General features: G+C 40.6%; 1 protein-coding gene across 2 annotated transcripts; it reads left to right on the top strand.

Annotated features, from left to right (window-relative positions):
• Positions 1 to 602: 602 nt before the first annotated feature.
• On the top strand, positions 603 to 27,477 carry LOC130927524 (matrix-remodeling-associated protein 5-like). Of its 2 annotated transcripts, XM_057853414.1 has the most exons (12): positions 603 to 956; positions 4,276 to 4,472; positions 6,522 to 6,651; positions 7,335 to 7,576; positions 9,815 to 9,966; positions 11,310 to 14,581; positions 16,491 to 16,632; positions 17,511 to 17,646; positions 19,795 to 20,886; positions 20,982 to 21,189; positions 23,509 to 23,730; positions 23,790 to 27,477. In XM_057853414.1, exons 2-12 carry the CDS (start codon positions 4,294 to 4,296, stop codon positions 25,692 to 25,694), a joined length of 7,680 nt encoding a protein of 2,559 aa, XP_057709397.1. In that variant the 5' UTR covers positions 603 to 956; positions 4,276 to 4,293; the 3' UTR covers positions 25,695 to 27,477. The 2 variants fall into 2 exon arrangements, with proteins under 2 accessions (XP_057709397.1, XP_057709398.1); XM_057853415.1 differs by lacking the exons at positions 603 to 956; positions 4,276 to 4,472 and adding an exon at positions 6,152 to 6,252.
• Positions 27,478 to 27,932: the final 455 nt, after the last annotated feature.

Genomic DNA, 27,932 nt, shown 5'->3' with positions numbered 1-27,932 from the left:
CGTCCGAGTTTTATTCATTTTTTTCTTAATGCATTGCCAAAATGTATATGATCGGGAAAAATTATCGGTAATGATTGGAATTGAATCGGGAGCAAAAAAAAAAAAGCAATCGGATCGGGAAATATCGGGATCAGCAGATACTCAAACTAAAATGATCGGGATCAGATCAGGAGCAAAAAAAACATGATCGGAACAACCCTAATCATAATTATTACTATTGTGCTGATTTTTATTCATAATGTATTCGGGCTGTCGAACGAATTAATGGAAATATAATGTATTCTTATGGGAAAATCCTGCTCGACATAAGCCCATTTCGATTTACAAACAAGGTCCTGGAACTAATTAACTTCGTATGTAGAGGTATCACTACTGTGTATATGAAAGGAAATATATTAATTACCAATGGAAAACGGAAAAATAAAACATAAAACCAACTAGGTCTTCCTTGTAAAAATGTTGTTCATGTGCCTTTTTTTCTTTCTCAAATAGCCAGAGAGGAACTCCCTTTGACGTGATAGTCAAGAAGTGCAGGCAAGCCCCTCCTTTGACAGTGGGAGCCTCTCTGCAAGTTTACTTTAGCCCACTCGACTTTCTTCCACCGAAAAATACACACGCACTCGCTCACTTTCATTCACAATCGCCAACGCACACACAGGTTTTCCCGGGACGCGCGCGCACACGGAGGCTGCTTGGATGCTACTGAAAAGCGCTTGTGGATGTTCCTAATTCAGCATTTTATTTTGTTTTCACAAGCCTTTCATGCTAAGACAACTCTGGTTTGACTTTGAATTCAATGAATGCGCATGTGGGTGACCAGAGCACGTAATCGCGTTCCAAATTTTAAACAGAAAAAGGAAAGCACGTAGGTTGTGGAACTACAAATGCGCGTTTAATTGGGATGATGAAAGATTCTCTGCAGGATAGATTACGCCATCCAACTAAAGGACTGTAAGGTAAGCTTTTAAACACTTTTGGTGCATGTTGCAAAACTTAGGTGAGCAATGCAAAAGTATGCGTGATTGAAAAAAAAAAAAAAGTGCAATGGAAACTGCATGTGCTGTAACGCCCAATTTCATTCATATTGAGAATTAGTAAATGCTTTTCTTTGCGACTGGTATGAGTGTAATTCGTTAACAAATGAGTTGATCAAATAAATATGAAAATATGTCACTTGAACTAATGTAAAATAGCTTATTTTACATAATTGTAATAATTAGTGCTATCAGGCAAGATCTTAGCACATCAACAATACACTTCGGAGGCCATAAAGGTTAGAATCTGGGCTCACTGTATGTAATTTGGTTTCTATAGTATCCCAGTGAACCCTAACATTCATGTTCATTCATTCAAAAAATGTGCCGTACAGGTGGGTATATGTTTTAAGTCCACACCTCTGTTAAATTGAGTCATATAATCAGGTCAATTTATTTACCTAGACCAGGGGTTGGTACCTCAAAATTTTGAAAGAGCCATATTGGAACAAAAAAACAACAACAACAACAAAAAAAACAAATATGTGTAGAGCCGCCAAAAATTAAAAGCCTTCTATAAGCCTTATAATAAAGGCAACACACTTGTAGGTATCTATATTAGCTATTAACCTATCAAAATGACTAAGTTGGCTACAAATACATAATGAGCTTCGTGATTAAATGTTTATTTTCCCTGCAGTACATCCTATAGAGAAATGACGCACCACGTGACTTATCTGTTGTACAATGCTGCCTAAAGTTTAATTTCATCACAATATTAATGAATTAGAAAAATAGTTGCGTCAAGTTTGTCCTCCTACAGAACATGTATTAAAACAAAAATATATTACCTTCCCCAATCTTTTTCATTTTCAAACATTTAAAAAAAAAAATTAAAAATTAAAAAAAGCTCCAGAGAGCCACTAGGGCACCCCTAAAGATCCGCGGGTTGCTGACCCCCGACCTCAAATGTTACATAAACTAAGTAAAGATTTGAAGGTGAATGGATTGGCTAGTGACCAGTCCAGGGTGTACTTACCCTTAAGCTCCAGAACACGGATACTCAAGTAAGAATAAGCAGTATATAGACAAGTTTCCTGAGGGAAATATGAAAATCTGCTTCAAACTTCCAGTTTTGAAAAAACCTCATGAGTTGCGGTTGAAATTGGCAGCGTGTTGCCGTAGTTAAAACTGCTAAATGAAGCCTGAGGAACCCTACGGAATCTCCAAAAATGGATTGAGTACAAAGTAGATGAGATTGTATGATTGTTCTTATCATTTCGTTGATCATTCATGGACAAAATTATAACAACCTGTCATCCTTTGTTGACGTGAGGTGTAGATGATACGCCGGTCACTTGACTGATCGCAATAAAACATTTGGACATGATTCTATTTCTTGTTTTATTCAAAACGATTGGTGAATATGCAAAACAGGTCAATAAACCACAATTTATAAAATAAATGGAAAAATAGCGTACAAGAATGTGATATCAGACAGCAGAGCTCTGGAGCCTCGCCAAACTTTCACCCGACATTACGGCTTCCAGAAGGGCTTTCTCCCACTGTCCTTGGTAATTCCAGCTCCAATAGCGTATCTTAAAGTTGCTGCAGTTGAAAAGCTCGTAGTTGGATATCAAGATCGAGCTGACGGCCACCGCTGGGCAGAATGACGTAGTCTCGATATACAGTATGTCCATCAATGAACAGTAAGTGTTGCTGTGAGGCACATCAATTTATCTTCCCTTGCCTAACAGTGTTTTCTACCTGTAAACAAACGAACAAAAAACTTGACATAATTGTGCCATCTACATGTACTGATTAGCAACAGGCTAGCAGCAGATACAGTAGTTGTAGAAAATAATATTAATGATCATCATAATTACAATCATCATCGTAATAATAATATCAAAGGCAACAAGTCGTTTCTTGTGCAAGGTTTTAGCTTTAGTATTTTTCGAGCACCTGACACATGAAAATGCAGGGATAGGAAGAACATACCTTTCATAACACAGCAGCAACATTGCTACAAAAACACACTGGTCTTTGTGGTGGCATGAGCTTGGTTCCACATCTGCCTTCATGAACATGTTGTCCTCTCCTATCGTGATTATGGCAGATGGATGCAGTATTTCTAAATTGTCTTTTTTAAGGGATTTTGATGATTAATGTTACTCCAGCTCCACTATTGTTTTGGATGGAGAAATTCTAAAACGGAAGTTCCTTGAAAACATGCGGAAGTAAAGCGGAAGTACCTCGGAAACTTGTCTATAAGATGAATGAACTCAAGCAACAACTTATTTCATGAGACAAATAACACACCAATTCGTAAAACATGAGTAAATACATTTTAATCTTTTAGGAAAAACACAAAATTTTTGTGTTTACATAATATCCCAGAGGCGTACCGATCACAATTTTCTGGCAAATCACTGCTATTGAAAAGCCTCTCCTGCCAGTCTCAATTTTAGCTAATCCTATTTGTTTAATAAACAACAGTATGCACCTTCCTTTAACATTCCAATCAATCTTGTTTCTTTGTAAAACACTGTGAAAACATGACTGTTTAACGGCATGTGCAGGTCACAAAAAATATTTTAAAATTTCTTTCTTTCCAGACTAAAAAAATTAATGTACAAGATTTAAGGAAATTAATATTTTTCTGGAGAAAATAAATACAAGATTATAATATATCTTTAAGACCCCCCCTCCCTCCCGGATATTATAACTTTTTAATGCTGGAACTGTTTGAATGTGAGCCAAATGCGAGCTTTCACTAACAGGTATTATTCTGTTCACAAAGCAAAGACAAGCATAATGAAGCCATCTAGTGGCTGCAAAACAGTTACCACACAGTGAATATACAGTATGGAACGTCAATATAAATTTCACTCCTTCCTAGCAAAGAGGAGCAGACATTACAATCACAAACCTTATGTTGGGGTCATGCAAGTATAAAAAATACCCAACAAATGCAGTTGTATCGTCATAAAAAATGACCATGAATGTCCGCAACAAAATGCTAGCAGCTGCTACTGCTAATGTAGCTATGTGACTCTCGACACGATCGGGAAACATGATTGGTTCTATTTATTTTTAAAGTCATCGACCAATCCCACGAGATTTCATGAAATTGAACAATTGCTCAATCAGTGCACCTAAAATTTTTACTCAAATCTATTACCCCTTCTATCTGTTGTAAACCACTGAAAACTACTACCACAATAACAAACATACATGTTGGATCAGTACCTTCCCGACAGTTTCACTTACAGGATTGCACTAATGTGTTATCTTCCAGCCGGTACTATCCTTGAAGATGAAGATGTATCCAAGCGTAGCTGCGCTGGTGGCACTATGGGCTCTAGTGGTTACCGGGGACCAAGCATGCCCCAGGAGCTGCAACTGCTACCAGGTCAGCGAAGTCCATTGCACTTTCCGCTCCCTGCTCACCGTCCCTCCTGGACTGCCTGCGCACACACGGCGCATCAACCTGGGGTAAAGACTGCCGGTTTGCACACAGTTTGCACACTTCACATGTACACGAGCCAATTGTCACACGGTGCTTTTGTTGACTGTGTAAACTCATGTGCCGAGTTGGACAGAAGGTGTCAAACCAATGCATGGAGCAAATCCTCATAAAATCACAGTTAGCGTTAACCCTTTCTAAGACACTCACTGGCTGCTTTTGACATCTCTAGACGTCCAGTCTATTTTGACTGCTCGAGGCCGGTAGCGAATGATCGCTGCTAGACCTTCCAGTCACAACGGATTGAACGTCTAGCACCGTAAATGGCACTTAGGGGCCGTTTGCATGGTGACTCTCCGAGAATACGAAAAATTTCAAATTTGCATTTGCATTTGCGTCTCCATTCGAACAATGTCGCAATTCCGCATGAAAACGTAGTATTCATGCCAGGCCCTTGGGGGCAGTGCAGATTTACAGGGAGACAGAGAATGATGCACTTTGATCCGATCAAGCTCCCCCTTCATGGAAAAAAAATATGCCTGCCCATTCGAAGAAATGGGATTTTTCTTTTGTTCAAAAAGGCACAAAATGGAAACATTCAACATATCTAATTAGAAAATATTATTAAAACAGTAAATTAAAGCCGACATTCCGCCATATTTGCTGTATTCAATGTTTAGTAGTGCCGCTGCACACGCCCAATGTGACGTGTACGAGTGCTGACGTTATCGGCGCGGTCTCGCGCCATGGGAGCCTTTGATATGCATGCCGAGGAAGCCCCCCTCAATCGGATTGTTCCACTTTGGAGGCAGGATTCAGAATTTTTCGTCTTCGCCTTCCGTCTTCGCAGACACCATATGCATGCGAGGCCACTCCGCAACACAGTTATTGCGTCTTCGTGTCGCAGAGTCGCCATGTAAACTGCCCCTTAGGGATAAGCAGGCAAAGCCAGTCGATCCAGTTTAAATTACCTGACATCCATCATTGACAATGACAGGCAATAGTTAATACTAGGAGGAAAAATTAAACTAGTGTGTTACTGGGGGCCATAACCAGTTTAATTATGATTTTATTCATTTGAATTAATTTTGTTTTTAATCAACATTTTATTCTTTAAAAATGTACATATACAGTATACTGTATATAATAGACGTGAGGAGCACTCAGAAAGCAGACCTCTGCCTAAGCAGCCAAATTCAATTTTGACTTGTGACCTTTGACCTCAGTACCCCAAAATGTAATCACCTTTTCCATTTTATATTAATAACATATCCTGCCAGTTGGATAATAATATCTTTATTCGTTCTTTAGTTCAGGGGTCCCCAACCTATTCCACAAAGGCCCACTGTGGGTGGAGGATTTCATTCCTACAAAACAAGATGACAACACTTTTCCCCCAATCTGGTGTTTTACAAGTGCAATCAGTTGATTGCAGTCAGGTGTGGCTTGTTTTAGCAGAAGCCTCATTGGTTCTACTGTCTCTGCTGGAACAAAAACCAGGACCCCCAGTAGGCCTTGAGGACTGGGTTGGAGACCCCTGCTTTAGTTATCTTGTACACCAGGGTTCACTAAATCCGGACCTCAGTGCCACTTTTCCTGTCGTGTTTTCCATGTCTCCCTCCTCCAACACACCTGAATCAAAATAATCAGGATCATTATCAGGCTTCTGGAGAAGTTGCTGATGACATAATCATTTGATTCAGGTGTGTTAAGGGAGAGAAACGTGGAAAACATGCCAGGAAAAGTGGCAACGAGGTCCGGATTTAGTGAACCCTGTTGTACACAAACATACAAATTCAATTTGGCGCTGTAAGCTTTGGCCTCTTGATCCCAAAATTTAATCACCTATTCCATTTTGTATTACAAACCTATCCTAAACATAAGATATTGCCTCATGTAGGCCACACTTTTATGTCAAATGTTAATATTGCAACAGCAAAAAGTTGTACTGGAAACAAAAAAAAAAGGGGTTAACACAATCAGTGTCACAGAAAGTGTTTGAATCTGGAGGGCTCCGTTGTAGAGGAAAAGTTTCTTGTGTGAGGCAATGAATTGATTTTTCACTCCCCCCTGTACAGGTTCAACAGCATCAGCAGGATCCATGACAAGTCGCTGGCTGGGCTACAGAGGTTAGAGCTTTTGATGCTGCACAGCAATGACATCCACCACCTGCCAGACGCACTGTTTCGAGACCTGAAATCACTGCAGGTAGGCTGGGAAGAGGAAGCGAATGATCATTCTTGGAATGAGGTTTATAATAGAGAAAGGCACTTCAATTTAAACACCACTAACAAACACTGTCCACTAACGAAATGGGGTTGTGGCAGTTTTAAAGATGCAAAATCGTGGTGGGTATAAGAGTTCTCAAACTGTACCAGGAGCTGCAGTGTTTTTTGTTCCTCCAACTGACTGACATTTCCGCCAATGCACCAGCTTTCTATTTGTCCGTGGAAATTTAGACAGGAACCTGAATTTAATGATGTTACTCGCAGAGCCGCTGCTCCTTTCATCTCATAGCCAAACAGGGATATATACTGTATTCGCCATACCGTGATAATAGGATCCATATTTCCTTGTGCCTGAATTGTCAGCAGCTGGATCTTTCCCCATTTTGGAAGTAGCCACCCTGGAAAGCTGATTTATCATGAGCCTTACAGAAATTCCACAACGTGGTTTTCATCAACATGCATCCTCTTACAATACTGTGAACTCTTCCCCTATGCCTGGAAGAGCTAGATTCAGCAGAGTTTACCGGAAGGCAAACTTTAAATCTAAAATATTCATGATTCAAAATATTCACGATGAGTTACCTCCAATATTTGTCCTACTTCCAATCCCCAAACATATCTTCCGGTCTGTTTTAAATGTCATTTCCATTTCCTCCACCACAGATATTGAAGCTGAGCTACAATAAGCTGACGGAGATCCCTTCATCCCAGACTTTCTCTGGCCTGCGCTCGCTACTGCGTCTATACTTGGATCACAACCACCTCCAGTACATCCACCCGAGGGCCTTGCTCCAGCTGCCGAGCCTCCGTCTGCTCCGTCTTCAAGGAAACAAGCTGCATCAGCTGCATCCCCACGCTTTGTGCACACTTTCCCTACTCAACACTTACTACTTTTCAACACTCCGGTAGGTTGAGTTTCTAAAACTAGTCAACCACAGTGGTTCTCAAAATAAGGTATATATACAGTGGTACCTCCACATACCATCGCTTCGACACAGGATCTTTTCAACATCTGACGTAAAATTTGACTCACCATTCGTTTCTACATCCAACGACATGCTCGAAATACGACAATTTATGACAGCGCCACAGTTTCTTTGTTTTCCCGCAAGACAGGAGCACGGCAGATTTTCTTGTGAGAGAGATCAACATGGGTTCCAAGAATGTTAATGCAGGTGGTGGAAAAAAAGGAAAAGGGTGAGGCTTAATACTGAAATGAAGATGGAAATGATAGAAAAATATGAGGGTTGTGTGCACGTCCGTGAGCTGGCTCAACAATATGGCCGTAGAATAACTCTGATCTCGATGATTGCAACATCGCCCAAAAAATGCCAGCTTCGTCAGGTTTTTAATCATTAATTTCAGAACCTGTGCAGCACAACATGCCTACTGTCCACCACAGCTGAACATGAAAAATGAAAGTAAAAAGTCACGTCAGCCACGTGGTGCGTTCAGGTACACCACGCAAAACACATTCGCCATATTAGAACCCAATTTGTTACATTATTATAGGTATTATTATTATCATTACTGTTATTATTACGATTTGTATTCATAATTTATTTGTTTTGCTCTGTGCAATTTCTATTTACAATTGTACCAGCAGTATTTATTAAGATTTAGTGTAGGTTTTCAGGCTGTGGAACAAATGAATGGAATTATTATTAGGGTTGTTCCGATCATGTTTTTTTGCTCCCGATCCGATCCCGATCGTTTTAGTTTGAGTATCTGCCGATCCCGATATTTCCCGATCCAATTGCTTTTTTTTTTTGTTCCCAATTCAATTCCAATCATTCCAGATAATTTTTCCCGATCATATACATTTTGGCAATGCATTAAGAAAAAAATGAATAAAACTGGGACGAATATATACATTCAACATACAGTACATAAGTACTGTATTTGTTTATTATGACAATAAATCCTCAAGATGGCATTTACATTATTAACATTCTTTCTGTGAGAGGGATCCACGGATAGAAAGACTTGTAATTCTTAAAGGATAAATGTGACTTTGTATATTGTGACTAAATATTGCCATCTAGTGTATTCGTTGAGCTTTCGTAAATGATACTGCGCCCATTTAACTGTTCGGCCCAAATGCAAGATGGGAAGTGCAACCATGACTGTGCATAGAGGCACCAATTGACATATCTTCTCTGCGTGGGGAAAGAACATAAGGTGTTAAGAAAATGATCAACTACTACCTTTCTTCCCCACATGGCCTCTCATGATATTTTAATTGCCGAGAGAGGGATTGTAAGGCTTTAGCCAAATAAAAAAAGGCTCCAAACGCTGTCAAAATTCTCTCTACTCATTATGCGCTGCCTTTTAGCTCTATGTATAGGTAAAACGGCGCCTTTATAGATTGAACGCGACAATGCGTGAGTGGGTCGTGCAGCGCATGCGGTAATTATTTAACGTAATTTTTAAAAATTAATTACCGCCGTTAACGCAATAAATTTGATTGCCCTACTTTAAGCCAAAACTACTCTGGATGAGTGTAAGACATTTCGTCTGTAACGTTAAATACAATTAGAAAGCGATTTAAATAAAATATATTTATATATTAAAAAAAGGCATGTCCGATATTTTTTTTGCCGATTCCGATTCTTTGAAAATGACGTGATCGGACTCGATCTATCGGGATGCCGATTGATCGGGACATCTTTAATTATTATGTATTCTTATGGGAAAATCCTGCTCGACATGCGACCATTTCGACTTACAAACACGGTCCTGGAATTAACTTTGTAAGTAGAGGCACCACTGTGAATGTATATAGATTTATACCATTCCTAAATGACTTTTTAATGCTATTAAAACTAAAAAAAAAAAAAATTTTTTTTATGTTTTCACAGATTTTTTTTAATGCAAAGATTCGCTGCCAGCCTCTCCCAATAAAAATGGATGTGGAAAATCAATGTGAATGTGTGTGAATGTGTGAATGTGAAGTGAATGTGATGTATAGTGCGTCAATGGCAGCCAGTGAATTAAAAATGGCCCTGATCGCTACTCAGAAATTCTTTGAGGTGGTACTTGCTGTTAAATGTTTAAGAACCACTGGTTTACCAAATACAGATATTATATACAGTGGTACTTTTAAACTTGAGAAATCTTCAATTTTTTTTCCTCTTCTGTAGGCACCTTGATGTGTCCAACAACAGTTTAAGCACCCTGCCCAGGGCTACTTTGCAGACTGCCCAGATGCTGGAAACTCTAGCGCTTCAGGCTAATCCCTGGAGCTGTGACTGCAGTATGAATTGGCTTGCCTCTTGGCGTTTTCTTCATCCAGGTTTGTTGTCCTTTAATTTAAATTCAACTGAATGAGAGAGCAAAGAAGGCAAAGGTTTGCATGAGAAATTAAAAGAGAAAGACACACTTCCTGACTGATTGATGAGCCTGTAATGTGTCTTGTAACTCGTTTTAAAATGTCAAAAAAAAAAGCTTGATGGTTGATAGATTGGTTATATCTAAAATTAAATAAACATGATTGTGATATTGTGTACTAGGGATGGGAATTTTGACTAATTTCCCTCCTGACTAGGCTTAGATTTTATTTGTGACTAGTCTATAAGCAAGAAAAACTTGCAATTTAATACATATGTCAGCATAGACAACAAAATAAACCACACATTTCCAAAGATGGACAATGGGCTGTCTCTTCCTCAGCTCTAAGATGTAGTAGCAAATTATTTTTTTTACTTTTCCAGTTAAATTTTGCTATCTTTTCAGTTTGCCATGCTGACAACTGCGATGTTTGTTTACCACTTTTTGTCTTACTGCGAAGAAAGAGGAAATGACGATCGGCCTGCTATGACAATTACGTCATCAGCTGTGACTGGGAAATTAATTGGCTGCTTTCATGCATGCCGCGTCCCGGACATTGTACTAGGATGCTACCTGGTTAATGTCCATGTCATTTTCGTGTTAGTCAACCCGGGAAATTGCTGTCACACATAAGAGCTACCTGTTTAAATCCCGGGACTTAACCGGACAATGTCTGGGCTTCCTTGCTAAAGCTGCTGCTCCCGTGACCCGACTACGGATTAAGCGATAGATAATGGATGGATGGTCAAACGGACAGACTTAACTGGAGTTCAGCTTATGTCTGAAAGGGGCTCAAGATGCATGATGCTGCGTTTAACCGACTAGTAAAATACAAAATGTTTAATGATGAATAGGCGGTTAAACGATTAAACGACACATCCCTAATGTGTACCTTTGACAAACCTGCTTTTAATGGCCTGCTCCCTCTTTGCTCTCATACGCTCATCTCGGTCTATTTAGGAATTTTGACAAAGACTCGAAAGAAGACAGGAATTTCAAATGCCTCTCATTGACATGCCAGACTTAACCTCCCATGACTAATACATATTGGCAGCATTGTGTGCAGGCAGTTGAAACAAAGGCTAATGCTTGCCATGGAATAATTAGGTTTGCATATTTACGATTTATGGGAAGATTAAGTAACCGTATCAAATTAGTAAGTGATATGAAGTGTAATTAATAGTACAGAAGAGTATGCATTCTAAATTTGGTATTAGTAATGCACACAGACAGCTTTAACATGCATATTATCATATATGGGATGGGAGAACTCTTTCTCACATTTTCTTTGTCTGTTTTTTCATCCAGAGTTAATGAAATGTTCAGGAGGTCTTCAGTGTCCAATATGTGAATCACCAAATGCCCTTCAAGGTCAAGGTTTGTTTGATCAGAAAGATCTGGCCTGCACATCCCCTGTTATTACCCTGGGGGGAGAAGAGACACCTTCAGAGACGGATCTGGGTGAAATACAACCGAGTGAATCCTTCAGAGAGCCTTTAGGTGCCGCATCTCTGGACCTGTCAGATCAACTGGGGAACAGTGTTGAACTGCACTGCAACATCAGTCATTCGGCAGACTCTCCAGCTCCAGATCTCTCCCTTCCCTCCTCGTCACCTGTTGCCATGGCTCTGTCTTTCTCCCTGGAGTGCTTTGTGGCAAGAGAGAGCTACGAGAGTCTTTGGAGGATTCTGGCTTACTATAGTGAGACTGCTGTGCACCTTGAGAGGGAAATCATGCTGAGTAAGGCACCAGAACTGGCCTACCGCTACAGGCAGACAGCAGAAACAGAGGGCTATTATAATACTGGGGTCAAAGCCTCTGTTGCAACAGGACCACACTGGTTAATGCAGCCTGCTATTGGCATTCAGCTCAACAGAGCACAGTCGAGTCGAGACGTAATCAGCCTTATATATTCAACAAGAGTTTCTGCTCATCCTGACCCCACTACACCTGCTGCAGCATCTACCACTGCTTCTCACCCATGGGTACTCATTTTGACGAACAATACATCCTCAGCAATAACAGGCCTAGCAGGCATTAGTTTGGATCTCTTCTGCCCTATTCTAAGCTCTGGTAACCCCAGAGTACAATGGATTCTGCCAGATGGATCCAAACTGATCTCCCCATCCAGTAGCCAAGATGGAAGGATTCAGGTCTCTGACTCTAGGCTACGTATACTGAATGCGGAGCTATCAAATGCAGGGATTTACTACTGTGTAGCCCAGGCTGGTAAGGATTTAGATGTTATGCCACTGCAAGTGGTAGTAGAGATGTCCTCTGCCCCACAATCAGGTGAGCAAGTTGGACATCCTGTCACAGGAGGAGCGGGACAGCCAGTCAGCCTGTCCTGTAGAGCTTCCGGTTCACCGGGACCACACATATATTGGGTATTACCGGATGGAAATATAGTAAAGAAGGGATTAGCAGGAGTAGGTGGCTTGACTGTGCAATCAAATGGGAGTCTTTTCTTTCCCAACCCCACTTTGAGAGATGCTGGTCATTATCGTTGTGTCGCTGTCAACCAGTATGATAGTGCCTCTCTGTCCATGACCCTAGAAATAAACCAAAGGAAGACTTTGTCACTTGGAGATGTTCCAGGGGGGCCGCAATCAGCCTCTGGGCGATCAACAAAGATACGAGCACCATTACTAAGTCCAATAGAGGAAGGATCAGGCGTTGAACTAGAGGAAAATGAGAGACCCACTCAAGTCTACAGGAAACATAACATTCCTTTTTCACACTCTTCAAACAGACTTAATCAAGTTAGAAAGCCCCTAAGACAGGGGCCTTTGAGAGAAGGTCCCTTGAGAAGAGGAGGGAGGCCTCTATCACCTGAGCAGAGAAGAAATCGTTATAGCGCTAACAAACAAAAAATTGACCCACTAAAATGGGCTGACATACTCGCAAAAATACGGCAAAAAACCATAGTATCAGACAATAGTGAGGACATCAAAACAGAAAAGCCCACAGCAAATTCATTGAGAAGAGATGAAGTCAGTGAGAGACATGAAGGTAACACAGATAATGCAGAGACAGAAGGAATAGATGCATCTGAAATGGAGGGCTCATCAGTTGATGACACAATCCTGCAACAGGAAAGTTTACAACCTGTTTACCCCACTCTTGCAATAGTGGTCACAACACAAGCACAACCTGAGAGCAAATTGTACACGGAAACACAAACCTATGACAACGAGCATGAGAATGTGACACCACAAACAAAAACGCAAACAGATTCAGTTAACCTAAATCCAACAATAGAAATTAACGAAACCGATCCAGATCAAGCACGGGCAGAGGAACAGGAAGCAAATCCCACCTCTGCAAGAGTCAGTCCTATAAAACCACAGAAAGGACAAATTCCTAATTTAGTTAGAAATACACGACCACAAAGCCCTTGGAACTCTCGCAGAAGGATTGGACAGCGGAGGCGAGTCATCAGCAGGACAAGGGGGCGATCCAAGAAACCACTTCGACCTTTACCTGATTCTCTAAAAAGTGTGACGCCTGACACTACTATCACTCAAATGGCAAGAACAACAACAACCATATCTCCGACAAGTATGTCAGAAGAGATTGAAAATATTAAAACTCAGTTTTCAACGTCAAATGTTGACACAGTAAATCCTCCTCTTCCTTCTGTTCTTACCACTGTTGATATCACAACCGCAATATCTGACTTGCTCACACCAACATCCTCCTCCCCCACTTCATTACCCCCTGATGACACAGAGACAAATACAGATGTGATGACTCATTCAGGCAACATACCAGACAGTGTCGAGTCGCCTGTCTTTAAATCACAAACCCTGGCAAACACTGACTCTTATGACACACACACAAACACACAAACAACTTTGGGCCTAAATGAAGATAGACCCTCAGGGGAAAAGGGTGAACGGCTGGAAAATAATTTGTTGGATGTCCCGAATGGATCTCAATTCTCCACCCCTCTCTTGGCCACACTCACTGTTTCCCTGACAACAACTCATCCAATCAGTTTTATAAATAATCCTGGCAGCACTTCTGCTAGTGACCCATTTGTTGCAACTGTTGATGACCCAATTCCAATAATGATTACCTTTGCATCTCCGACTGAAAACCCAATTCCATTGACTTTGCCCCACACAAGTATCCCAACTGAAAGGGTCACGACATATTCGAGTCTTACATCTACTACTCCTACAATTTATTCACCAACCACAATCTCACCAACGACTAGTTTTATTAGACCAGATAATCCAGATCAATTCAAAAATATTCCTTCAACTACTATCCCTGTCCTTTCTACATCTGACACGAGCACTCCTACACAAAATGCCACACCAGGCACAGTTACTGAGACTATACCAAGTGCATCTTCTATTTCTACCACAACAACAACAGCATCAAGTGCTACTGCATCATCCGGAGAAAGGCCAAACATCGGGCAGGTCATCCCCAAAGGGAGGCCTGTGTCTGGCGTTACGCACGAGAGCCGACCCCCAACTGACTGGAGAAACCCTGGAGCTAATTTCATTCCTGATTCACACAGCAGCAGGCCACAGTGGTCTCCATCTCCTCTTCCTGCCGCCCCAAGAGTGAGTCTTAATAGATTACTAAAAGTCTTTAACCCAAACACATTTTAAAGCCACTTACAATAAGACTATGAACAAAGCCCTTATTTGAATGTTAATTTATTCACATTTACGCTCTTCATTTTTCAGAGATTTTCTATCCCCAGTTTGATATTTCTTTAATGGTATTTTTAAAATGTAATTTACAGTGCTGGCGCATTCCCACAAAACTGTTATTAGCATTCACACCTACCAAAATGCTCGAGCCCTAGGGCAAAAAGCTTAGCAGAAAATGCATAATAGACCTGAAAATAGTCTAATCTGTGATCACATGGTCTGTTGTAAAACCTAAGGGATGTTTATGGCAATTCTCCAATTTTAGAGATTTTTCAGAGCTCCGCCAGAGTCTTTTTGAAAGCAGAGATGAAAAGCACATGCTCTATTACAACAGCATTATGTGTTTGGGCGTCTAATCCCAGCGGATTTATAGCAATCAGACGTTAATTTATTTACAGAGCTGTGCAATCCGATGTGATGAGCCTATCGCCAAGGAACAATCGATCTAAGATGACTGTAACCTGTAATCTTTTTTGTCAGATATTTTTAACACTTCATGGGGCACTAATTTAACCATTGACAGTGTTAGACATCTAATCAATTGTTACTGGGTGAAGCTGAGGAGAATAATCATTGCTAGCCCTCCCATTAAAAATAGATCGGACGTGTACGATAGTATAAATAAAACTTGAAAGTGTTTATTGGGTGACATAAACAAAGTGTATTTCTGTTTAATTCATTACATTGCCCCTCTGCCAGTTGGTGAAACCTACAGAAGGTGGAGGTTATGTATTGTCGTATTGCCGTATGTCAGTCTGTACGTTTTTACTCACGATAACTTAAGAACGAACTAAGAGAATATTATCAAACTTGATTAAAGTTTGGGTTAATAAGAATTAAAGGTCACAGAGCAATTTCGCAATAATTTGTGAACGGATTAGCCGGTTTAATCAATCAATCAACATTATTTGTATAGCACATTTTAAAAATCCGCAAAGGAGTCCAAAGGGCTTTACATACCATAAAACAGCAAAATAAGTTAACATTCAAAGATAAAAGAAACACATAAGGAATAAAATAAATAAAAAACGAGGTCATAAACAGTCATTGCACATTAAAAGCTGAAGAAAAATAAAATGTTTTAAGGCGTGATTTTAAATCTGTAAGTGAAGGGGCCTGTCTAATAGTAAGTGGTAATTGGTTTCACAGCCTGGGCGCCATCACCGCAAATGTACGGTCACCCCTAAGCTTCAGCCTTGATCTTGGGACTTTTAGAAGCAGGTGATCAGCTGATCTGAGGGTTCTGGTTGGACTTTAAGGCTGAAGCAGTTCTGACAGATATGGCGGTGCAAGATTATTCAAACATTTAAAAACAAATAATAATATCTTAAAATGTATCCGGTAATGTACTGGGAGCCAGTGAAGAGATGCTAAAATCAGGGTTTAACTCCAATTTGCAGTGAATGTGATAAGAGAAAAGGTCTTAGAGGAAATATGGCAATGCTTTGAATTTGGCAGCTTAGGTTGAACTATTTTGATTTTAGTAGCATTTTTATTAATAAATGCATTCATTCATTATAGACAACATGTATAAATTATATTAAAAAATGGAATAATGATTAAATATTAAAAACAAAAACAACATAATTCTAACAGAGATCTGGCATCAAGCCACACTTGTACTATATTAAATGATAATATTGTGCCCCATATGACCAATAATATTATGCCAGGCTTTAATAAGTGAATTTCTTTTTAAATTACCAAAAATATTTACTTGTCCTATGAAGAGTTAACGACAAAAATCTAGGTGTTGTCTTTTGATTTCCAATGCAGTGTTAACACACATTTTCCCATCTTTTATTTCTTAAACCAGACTCCAGTTTTAAGAACCAGGCCAAGGATTGCAGACCCACACATCAGAACTGTGTCGATCCCAGCAGGAACCATTGCCAGGCTTACTTGTGAAGCTCAAGGAGATCCGAAACCCTCCATCACATGGACCAAAGTTGCTACAGGTGCATGCAGTGAAACGGATATGCACGCATTTGGCCCAGCATACATATATAGACAAAGCACACAATGAATTTATATGGAAATGAAGCCAGTCTTATCTTCAATTTACATTCATGTCAAACATTTCTCAGCAGACTTGATGTAGCTGATTTGTAATCTCAGCAAATACGATGTGGACCTCCATAACAAAGAAATCCCCTGTATGTGTTCCATTTCCAGAAAAAAAAAAGTAATTTAAATGTCATGTCCAGAGCTGCAGATTTTTTCACTGGAACAGAATAAATAAAGATTGCAGTCACACATTTTAAATTAATATACTTACAACAACCAAATGTCACAGACTGGCCTGTATACACAGTAATGTGCTACAGTTGACCTTGTGCAAAACTGTTATTGCACCACTATTTTTTCATGATCTATTCACAGCTGTCATTTTGACAAAACTAAAACAGTAGGGAGCGACCGATTAGGACAGGATTATGCAAACATAATTCCCTGAAATGTTGTAAAGGGCTAAATCCGTAAAGCGTTTTAGTATGGTGTGTGCTAAAGAACAAGATTTGGCTAAAGATGCTAATTTTCATAATTTAAATCACTAAATTATACGTAGAACTGTCTACCCTACTGAATCATAACTGAACTGCCTGAATGTTCACCCACCTTCAAGGTTCAGAAACACCAGTCAAAAAGGAATTCTTTTTCACTTCTGTCTTCAATTCAGGCATTTACATCTGACATTCTCCTTAGACAAGGTCACTGACTTGCACAGTATTATTGTACAAATTGATTAATAACATGATTGGTTGCCAAGTGGATTTTTCGCCTCTTATTTCTCTAATGGTTCCCTTTCTGATGGTTTTTCTGGGTCTATGTGTTTCAGGAGCTGTGATGTCTCTCCATTCAAAGGCTCAACGGTTTGCTGTTCTTTCAAACGGCACCCTTACTATTCAAAATGTTCAGCTACAAGACAGGGGCACGTACATCTGCAGTGCACACAGCTTATTTGGTCGGGACAGGTGAGACCACTCAAATTCTGAATACTGACTCATTCACTGCCATTGAAAGCGATAGAGGTCAAATCCATTGGAACTAAGATGGATGTCATTGAACCATCATGTTTCAGTGCCATTTATGGTAAGCATCGTTCGATCGCTGCCAACCCCTCCCAATCCAAATAGATTGGTTGTCTATTGTTGTCAATGGCAGTCAATATACAGTATTATTATTGGTGGAAAGACCTTCCCATCATTTGTATATATGATTAAAAAAAAAAAAAAAAAAACCTCAAGATACCAAAATGATTTTATCGTTATCTTTATCAAATTGGCTGGATCTCTGTGAGGTTCTTCTCTTAGATCAGTGGTTCATAACCTGGGTTCGATCGAACCCCAGGGGTTCGGCGAGTCAGTCTAAGGCAGTGCTTCTCAATTATATTCTGATACGCCCCCCGCCCCAGGAAGACGTAAACGTTCCGCACCCCCCCCAACTCTCTGCCGCCACTGTAAATATGCTGTAGTATCATTTGTCCATAAAATTGTTATTATTACAAGTACAGCTCTGCATAAAATTGTGTCCTTTTTAATATTAAAGAAGGGGAAAAAAAGTGTTAAAAAATAATAATAATAATAATAATAATAACACATCCATGCTGTTAAAATAGACTCAAGATACATTTTTTGACCGTTCAATACTGGGAAAAAAAAAATAATAAAATCAATAAATAATTATAAATTCAAATTGATTAGCAACATTAACTTGAGAGGATATTATGCCAAACAATTAGACTGTAAAACAAAAACGACAGTGTCATTGGACAGAGAGACAGTTTTTATTTTTTCCTGCAGGCAGTATCGGCTTCTTTGCTGTGGTGTTGGGTTATTTTGCATTGAGCAACTTGGTGTGCCACCTTATGTGATGCTGACAGTGCTCCCTGGTTTACTGATGTAACACGGACAAAGCGGGACGATTGTTGGCAATATTTGGCGCGTTTTCGCTGAAAAAAAAATTTTCCTGCTGTTCGCTGCGAACATTTTTAGAGAAAGTAAACAGACTGGTCTTGCCTCGTCTCCCACTGTGCTAGAAGTCTAAGCCACAAGCCAAATGCTACATATGCTTCATCATATTTCTTCGTCTTCGCTTTTCATATCTCTGGTGCTCTTTGTGGTGATATATCGTTTGGTTAAAAAGTACTGCGCGCATGCTGAAAATGAGCGCGCCACTGCCACCCACTCAGTGGATGTGCAATTGCACTTTATTCTAGTACGACAAAAAAGTATGTTCCCCAAGGTCACATGAGCCACTCCCAGCATCGTTCTGCAACCCCCTGGGGGGGCCCGCCCCACTATTTGAGAAGTACTGGTCTAAGGGGTTCGGTGAAGGTTAAGACACGCAGGGCCATATTTTTGGACGCTGACTAAATCTAGGCAAAGTGGCATTTTAGACCAGGTTTTGGACTGGTTAGTGCCTAATTTACAGGCTTTATTCCAATTCTTTCAACTGCTACTCCTAGAGAAACTTGTTTGCTCAGTGAAAGGTTGACTGTCACTCGGTATTAGGAAGTATAACAGACCTATGGGTAACATGCACTGAGTATACATGAAAAAAAAAAAAAAAAAGCATTTGCGTCACATTTTACACCATAAAAAAACAGTATGTGAGGCAAGGATGTAAATGAGAATGTCGACATGAAAACAAAAATAGAAACTGTGAAATGAACCAAGTTTAGTATTACTATTTAAAAACATGCTGTCTAAATGAGAAGAAATTTTAATGGAAATTTACTTGGGTTTTTGCTTGCTTGCTTAGATACATTGATTTGGAATTTGGAGAAAAACAAAAAACAAAAAAAAACATTTTTCTAATTCCAAATGGTTCGGTTAATGCACGTGTGAAACTCATGAGGTTCGGTACCTTTAGCAAGGTTAAGAACCACTGTCTTAGATACATAGTCACATCAGTCTATAACTGTCATTTGATCAGTTGTTGATGTTTTTCCTCAATTTGAATGTTGTATAAGTGGTAATATGCCAAAGTTTCTGTGACATCAATGTAAAAAGTATTTTAAAACATTTCCTAAATCAAACCTAACCCTAGCACTGTCAATGGCAGCCAATGAGTTAATGGAGAGTACTTCCACTGAAAATGTTTCTTTTTTCAATGACAAGGCTGCTAACTACTCTGGAAGTGTGGACACGCCCTCCACGAATGCAGCTAGCAAGCTACCGAGAAGCCACAATCCACCAAGGTGGCGAGGTCCACCTGGAGTGTCAGGCCAGTGGTGTTCCAACCCCACTGCTCTCTTGGGTTCTTCCCAATCGCTCTGTCCTGACATCCATGACAAATTCGAGCAATCGGATTACCATGGACCAAAACGGAACCCTACATATATCATCAACGTTACTCACCGATCGGGGGTCATATCGTTGTGTGGCCTCCAACCCTGCTGGCGCTGCTAGTGCGTCTGTACGCTTGCACGTGACATCGTTGCCTCCTGTGATCCAGCAACCGAGAGAGGAACACCTGTTTTTGAATTCAGGGGGACCTGTTTATGCTCACTGCACTGCCAGAGGGGCCCCGCCGCCAACTTTGCGATGGCGTATCCCAGATGGGACTCTAGTTCGTCCATCTCAGTTCCTCCACGGCAACCTTTTCGTCTTGCCAAACGGGACCTTACATATTCGAAAGGTTGGCCCTAAGGATACCGGAAGTTACGAATGCACGTCTGTTAATGCAGTCGGAACTGATAAGAGGACTGTGAGAGTGGAACTTCAAAAGGAAGCACAAGAAGAAGTGACAAGTGATCCAAAAAACATTCCAGTTTCATCCACTGTTCTAAAAAACAGATCTTCGCCCCATTCTGGCTTCCAGTCAAAGCCGCTCGACTCTGCTAGATTGACCCCTCTGAGCCCCAAATCCCCATTTTACCCTCATCAGCCCACTTATGCTGACTCAGCCTCGAAAATCAATAGAACAGTCATCACCTCCCCCTCACAATTGACTAACTTGACAAAAACGTCCGTAGGTACTCATCACAGCAAACTCACCTCAAACACATCTGACAAAGGCAGACCTTCAGTTATTTTACATGCCCTGCCAGTCGCTCCATTCAGCAAAGCCCAAATTGTTTCAACCTCACCCTCTGTCACTGCCGTGTCCTACGGGGAGAATCTGCAGCTTCACTGCTCTGTAACGGGCAACCCTTCCCCAATCATCATTTGGAGGACCCCCAATAGAAAACTGGTGGACATGAATTTCAGGTATGGACAAATAAAATTTGCATGACATGAAATTGATGCTAACATTTTGGTCCATCTTTTTTTTTTTTTTTTTTTTGCGGCCATTGAAACTGAAGTTATGACAGACGACTTAAGGTGCACCAAAACGGAACACTGTCTGTCCAGTCAGTGACTGATCGCGATGTCGGAGACTACCTATGCATTGCACGCAACAAAGTCGCTGATGATTATCGCCTTCTCCGTGTGTCTGTGGTTATCAAGCCAGCAAAGATTGAGCCCAAGCAGCCTTTCAATCAGATGGTGTCATTTGGAAAGGCACTTAAGGTACTGTTTCAGACTAAACAGGAATACGTCAATGCTGAAATTGCCTTTTGCAAACTGTGAGGGATTATATATCAGTGTCAAAGTAATAAATCCAGTAATTAAATATAAGACATGAAATGTCCCAGGTGGCTCAGGTCAATGATCTAATCAGCACATGTCTTAAGCCATTTATTAGACTTTCAGGGATTGGGAAACAAGAACTTTATTCAATTACAATTGACTCAGATTTAAGATTCCTGGGTCAAAGTCAACACTGGGCGTCTGATTACTAGGCTGTGGATCTGTGATAGATCTGTAAAATGCTTATTTTGTAATTAATTGGAACATATTTTCTTTTCTGCTACTGCTGAGCTTCAAAGTCATGAAGCATGCAGTACTGTTTCTTCAGTAAGAAAGTTATTGTGCCGTTTAACCTATTATAGGCCAAGTGACTATTTTTGGTAATGAAAAAAAAATACTTAACCCCATTAAGACCTGGCATCCACATGTAGTGGGGCAAATAAGTAGTCAACCACTAATTGTGCAAGTTCTCCAACTTGAAAATATTAGAGAGGCCTGTAATTGTCAACATGGGTGAACCTCAACCATGAGAGACAGAATGTGTGAAAAAAAAAAAAAATCAGAATATCACATTGTTTGATTTTTAAAGAATTTATTTGCAAATCATGGTGGAAAATAAGTATTTGGTCAATACCAAAAGTTCATCTCAATAATTTGTTATGTACCCTTTGTTGGCAATAACGGAGGCCAAACGTTTTGTGTAACTCTTCACAGACTTTTCACACACTGTTGCTGGTATTTTGGCCCATTCCTCCATGCAGATCTCCTCTAGAGCAGTGATGTTTTGGGGCTGTCATTGGGCAACACGGACTTTCAACTCACCCCACAGATTTTCTATGGGGTTGAGATCTGGTGACTAGCTAGGCCACTCCAGGACCTCGAAATGCTTCTTAAGAAGCCACTTCTTTGTTGGCTGTGTGTTTGGGATCATTGTCATGCTGAAAGACCCAGCCACGTCTCATCTTCAATGCCCTTGCTGATAGAAGGAGATTTTCATTCCAAATCTCTCGATACATGGCCCCATGCATTCTTTCCTTTACACAGATCAGTCGTCCTGGTCCCTTTGCAGAAAAACAGCCCCAAAGCATGATGTTTCCACCCCCATGCTTCACAGTGGGTATGGTGTTCTTCGGATGCAATTCAGTATTCATTCTCCTCCAAACACAAGAACCTGTGTTTCTACCAAAAAGTTCTATTTTGGTTTCATCTAACCATAACACATTCTCCTAGTCCTCTTTTGGATCATCCAAATGCTCTCTGGCAAACCTCAGACGGGCCTGGACGTGTACTAGCTTCAGCAGGGGGACACATCTGGCAGTGCAGGATTTGAGTCCCTGGCGGCGCATTGTGTTACTAATAGTAGCCTTTGTTACTGTGGTCCCAGCTCTCTGTAGGTCATTCATTAGGTCCCCCCGTGTGGTTCTGGGATTTTTGCTCACCGCTCTTGTTATCATTTTGACGCCACGGGGTGAGATTTCTTGCATGGAGCCCCAGATTGAGGGAGATTATCAGTGGTCTTGTATGTCTTCCATTTTCTAATAATTGCTCCCACAGTTGATTTCTTTACACCAAGCGTTTTACCTATTGCAGATTCAGTCTTCCCAGCTTGGTGCAGGTCTACAATTTTGTCTCTGGTGTCCTTCGGCAGCTCTTTGGTCTTGGCCATAGTGGAATTTGGAGTGTGACTGACTGAAGTTGTTGAGAGGTGTCTTTTATATCGATAATGAGTTAAAACAGGTGCCATTAATACAGGTAACGAGTGGAGCCTCGTTAGACCTCGTTAAAAGAAGTTAGTCCTCTTTGACAGCCAGAAATCTTGCTTGTTTGTAGGTGACCAAATACTTATTTTCCACTCTAATTTGGAAATAAATTCTTTAAAAATCAAACAATGTGATTTTCTGTTTGTTTTTTTCCACATTATGTCTCTCATGGTTGAGGTTTACCCATGTTGACAATTAGAGGCCTCTCTAATCTTTTCAAGTAGGAGAACTTGCACAATTGCTGGTTTACTAAATACTTATTTGCCCCACTGTACAAGAACATCACAATCTGGTTCATGTTGGCCACAATACTCGCATTTAAACAGTTATTTGCTAACAGTCTCTATTCAAAGTGATTGGACGTCTCGCTCCGTCAAGAGCAGCCAATGAGTTAAATGAGTGCCTTATGAAGGATTAATGAAACAGCAATTACAAGCATGTGAGGTTAGCAATTGAATTCTTTGTTTCCATTTTAGTTCAATGGTTTTGGTATTTGCAGGTTGACTGTTTGGCATCAGGATTACCTGACCCATCAGTCAGTTGGAGTCTACCAGATGGAACTATGGTGAACAGTTTCTTGCAAGGGGAAGAAAGAGCAGGGCGAGGACGCAGACTTATTGTTTTCAATAATGGAACATTGCTGGTTCCAGCTGTGGGTAGGGGAGAAGAAGGCGAGTACACTTGTTATGCTGAAAATCAAGGAGGTCAAGATACCATGAAGGTAAGAGTGAAGCATACAACAGAAATACAGTTCTTTTTCTTAAAACTATTACTTTTCAGGTTCAAGTCAAAGTCATGATGACATCTCCACCAATCATCAATGATGACAAAAGTTATCAAGTAATTAAAGTACGTCAGGGATCTACAGCCATCATTCGCTGCCAGGCCGCTGGGGATCCCCCGCCCACCGTGATGTGGCTGTCCCCAGCGCATCGTGTCATCCCATCCAGTTCCGGTTTTTACTCTGATCGGGTTGTGGTGGCTTCTGCTGGAACTCTGGAGGTGCATAGAGCCCAGAAGATAGACGCAGGAAACTATACATGCCGAGCCAGCAACTCAGCTGGAGAAAGAAGTATGGTCGTTGGCCTCGAGGTGGATGTCCCTAATAACGGTTACAATGGCTATAGTGATAACATTAGCCGGATAAGAACAATCAATGGAATTAACAAAGCAACTAATAGCCTTAATCCAGTCCCCAGGAGCGATAGTGAAAATGGATTCAAAAAGCCAAGTAGTGGAATTACAACGCAGCTTGGTCATGTTGTCCGTAGTGGTGTGAAAAGCGATGGCAATATAGGCGTAGGAGCGGAAAATAGTGGGACCCTCAATAGAAACACACATGGAACTTTAAATAGTATGAGGAGAAATAGTCCCAGTTCAGATACAGAAGGAAGCGATACAAGCAATCTTTGGGCGAGAAGTAATGACGTTGCAGTGCAAAAGGCTAAAAATGGTGTAAACCCTAGTAGGAATATTGGAATTGTAAGTGGTATTTCAAGAAATGGAGTATTTGCAAGTAGTACAACTAACAATGGTGATGGTAGAGCAAGTTGGGTTAGAGCCGACTTGGGTAGTCGGACCAGTGCTGGCAGCGCAGGCACTGGTAGCACCCCTAACAAACTTGTGGGCGTGGCAACAACCGGGAAACAGCGCATAATTAAAGGCCAAACTGTTCTTTTGCCATGTCCATCATATGGGTCCCCTCCCTTAACCTGGTATCTTCCTGGTAACGGTGTACTGCTGGCCCCTTACTATGGCAGCCGGCTCACAGTGCACCGGAACGGTTCGCTCGAGCTGCGAAGTGCCCGGGTGAGCGACAGTGGTACTCTTGTGTGCGTGGTAAAAGGTGACACAGGAGAAACCAGGATTCAGGTCGAGTTGGAGGTCTCAGAGCCACAAGAAGCATCCCGCCCACTTTTGTCTCTGACATCTCGATCTGCAGCCGTACAACAAGCCTCTCAATCTGCGAGGCTAGTGCCTGAGTTGCCTCGTCCCATAGTTTCCCTAAAATCATCGCAACGTGGCCCATCCTCACTTGCGGCCCCTAATCCAGTGGGTCCACCCGCACCCTCTCCCATCTCAGAACCAGCAGTGAGCACCCAAACGGCTTCTCTGATGAGCATAACAAACGGAGAGACTCTTCGCTTACCCTGCTATTCTTCTCAAACCCCAAAACACTCCACAGGCTCCCTTTCTTGGACTTTTCCCAGCGGCAAGGTCATGTCCAGGGGTGACAGCGGGGATTCTGGTCGGTACTTAGTCCAAGAAGATGGAACGCTGATTATCCAACAGGCATCAGTGTTTGACCGAGGCACTTATACCTGCAGATCCACCAACCCTGAAACTTCCTCAGTTTCAGTTGTCACGGTTCCCGTCATAATCATCGCTTACCCGCCACGCATTACTACAGGGCCTTCACCTGTGACCTACACACGTCCCGGTGTCGCCGTGGAGCTGCCCTGCCTCACCATAGCAACTCCCAGGGCGATGGTTACCTGGGAAACGCCAGACATGACACAGCTGAGGGTGCTGGGCCAGGCCCGTATCTATGGTAACCGTTATCTCAGTCCTCAAGGTTCTCTCGTGATACAGAAACCATCGAGTCGGGACACGGGATTTTACAGGTGCACGGCCAAAAATGTTGTAGGGGTGGATACCAAGACGACATACCTGCATGTTATATAATGAGGTAAAGCACATGCATACAGCTTTAACCCTTTATTGGCCAGGTGACTTTTTGGCAATTAAAGACCCAGCGTCCACGAATGTGGACATCACATTTTGGGTAATACAGTCCACAATATTAACATTTGGTATACAACTGTGGCCTACATGATCCGAAATGTAATGTCCAAGTATGTGGATACTATTTCTGAATTGTAATTATATAATTCTTTTGTCAGAAATCATTATTTTTATATTTTTAAAGTGAATAAATACAATTATAAATTAATAAAATGTCAATAGCAACAAACTTAAAATTTAATAAAACAAACACACTCTGGTTATATCATGTTTCAGTGCCACTGACAGCGCTAAGCGTTTAATCCTTTTGGACAGGCCAAATGAATTGGACGCCTAGTGCCGTCAATGGCAATGAGTTAAATGAGTGCCCTATAAAGGGTTAATTCAGTGACTTAATTGAGTGTGTCCCTCATGCCCAAAGGAACTGCAAAGCTTTGTTGAGATATTGATAATGTTGAAGACTCCAATTCAGTACATTCAAGTTGTCTGTCTGTTTTTGGCTAAAATAAGTTTGTGTGTTTTGTATCATTCTGTTTTTTTGTTTTTGTTTTTTTGTTTAGACAAATTCTCTCATTTACTAAATGTGCCTTGTCTTTATGAAAGGACTAAAATGCATTTCAAAATGGTGCTCAAGTGAGATATTTATGATTTTACGATGTGCAACACTGTGGTTGTATTTTGTACATATATAAATCAACTTCTTTCAATTTGGAATACTGCTACTACAGGATTAATTACATTTTGCAGTTTCTAACTCAGTAACTGCCAAATTTAAACAATAATAATGCTCAAACATGATGATTCACTCCTCTGAGGCTCTAAATACTTTGGATAAATATCAGTTTAATGTTTCATTCAAATGCCTGCAACTTTTCAGATTTATAACGTGGCAATGTGATAATGTTCCAAGACGTTTAAAAATAGGTTTGCAAGACAAAGTGCATATTTGTAATAATTGTGCTGATAAAAATGGTTTTATTCTCGATATGTGCACAATGATAGCAGCTCATAACTATCCTTTTTTTTTTTAATTGCTTTTAATTTAAGTTATTGATCTTGCAAAGACTGTTATAAAACCCGAGTTTATTTCCTTATGACAGGGGTGGGGAGTCTACGGCCTGTGGGCAATATGCAGACCTTTTGAGCATTTGAATCAACCCGCCACACAATTTTAGAAAGAAACCCATTTATAACTCGAAGAGCTGTGTGAAAGAGCAGACCTCCGTCATACTGTATTCAGTAGAGTTGGCACTGCCGTTCCTCATGCCATCACTCTCTTTTCTAGTCACCTATCACCTACCCTGCAAATTTGAATTCTTTGATAAAAAATCCTTTTCTGATCTCTGTGATCTGTGACTTCATTACTCCAAAATTTATTCAGCTCTTACATTTCATATTACAACCACATCTTGCCAGCTGGATAATAATCCTGTTTCTTGTTCTTGAGATACTTTGTACACAAACATACAGAAAAGAAGACATGTAACCGAGTATATAAACTTTTGGCGACTATTGGCGAAAGTAATAAACATCTTTTTTTCTTTCTTTTTTTCAAATCAGTATGCCCCTCAAAGAACGTTTATTAAAAATTTATGAGTAAAAGAATCCCCACCCCTGTTTGATCTTTAAAGAAAAGGGAAATTATACAATGTTGTCTCTGTCAAGCAACATGAAAGTCTTATATTTTTAACAGCAGCAATTTAATAATAAAAAGAAGAATACATCATTTGTCTAAAGTCTTTTTTCCCCAAACCCAGCCATAGAGCTAGGATTGAGGTTTGCACATGACAATCACGTTTTTTTACTTGAAACTGCAATAAAACTCAAAAACTAAACAATAACACACGCATTCTTGTGTGTTCTCATAACCCCACAGAATGTCTCTTCAAATTATACATTATGATGACACAATTAATGATTGACTGGTTTTAACAAGATTACTGAAGAAACACAAACACTAATTTTATTCCGTCGATGTTATTGAGATGACTCACGTAAACATCACATCTGTTGGCACAACAGCAGCTGTGCTGATTAAAAACATGGCCCATTGGTAAGCACAATTCACTTTTGTGGCACACGATTTGATTGAGCACATGTTTTGATTTAACTCTTCATGGTCTCGTAATTCATTTCACTGTGGCCCGCCAACGAAACAGCTCCCGTCTATGTCCACTT

This window comes from Corythoichthys intestinalis, chromosome 12 (assembly GCF_030265065.1).
Source record: "Corythoichthys intestinalis isolate RoL2023-P3 chromosome 12, ASM3026506v1, whole genome shotgun sequence".
Lineage (NCBI taxonomy): Eukaryota > Metazoa > Chordata > Actinopteri > Syngnathiformes > Syngnathidae > Corythoichthys > Corythoichthys intestinalis.
The sequence above is the reverse complement of the archived record's forward strand: the minus strand, read 5'-3'. Positions and strand labels throughout refer to the sequence as shown.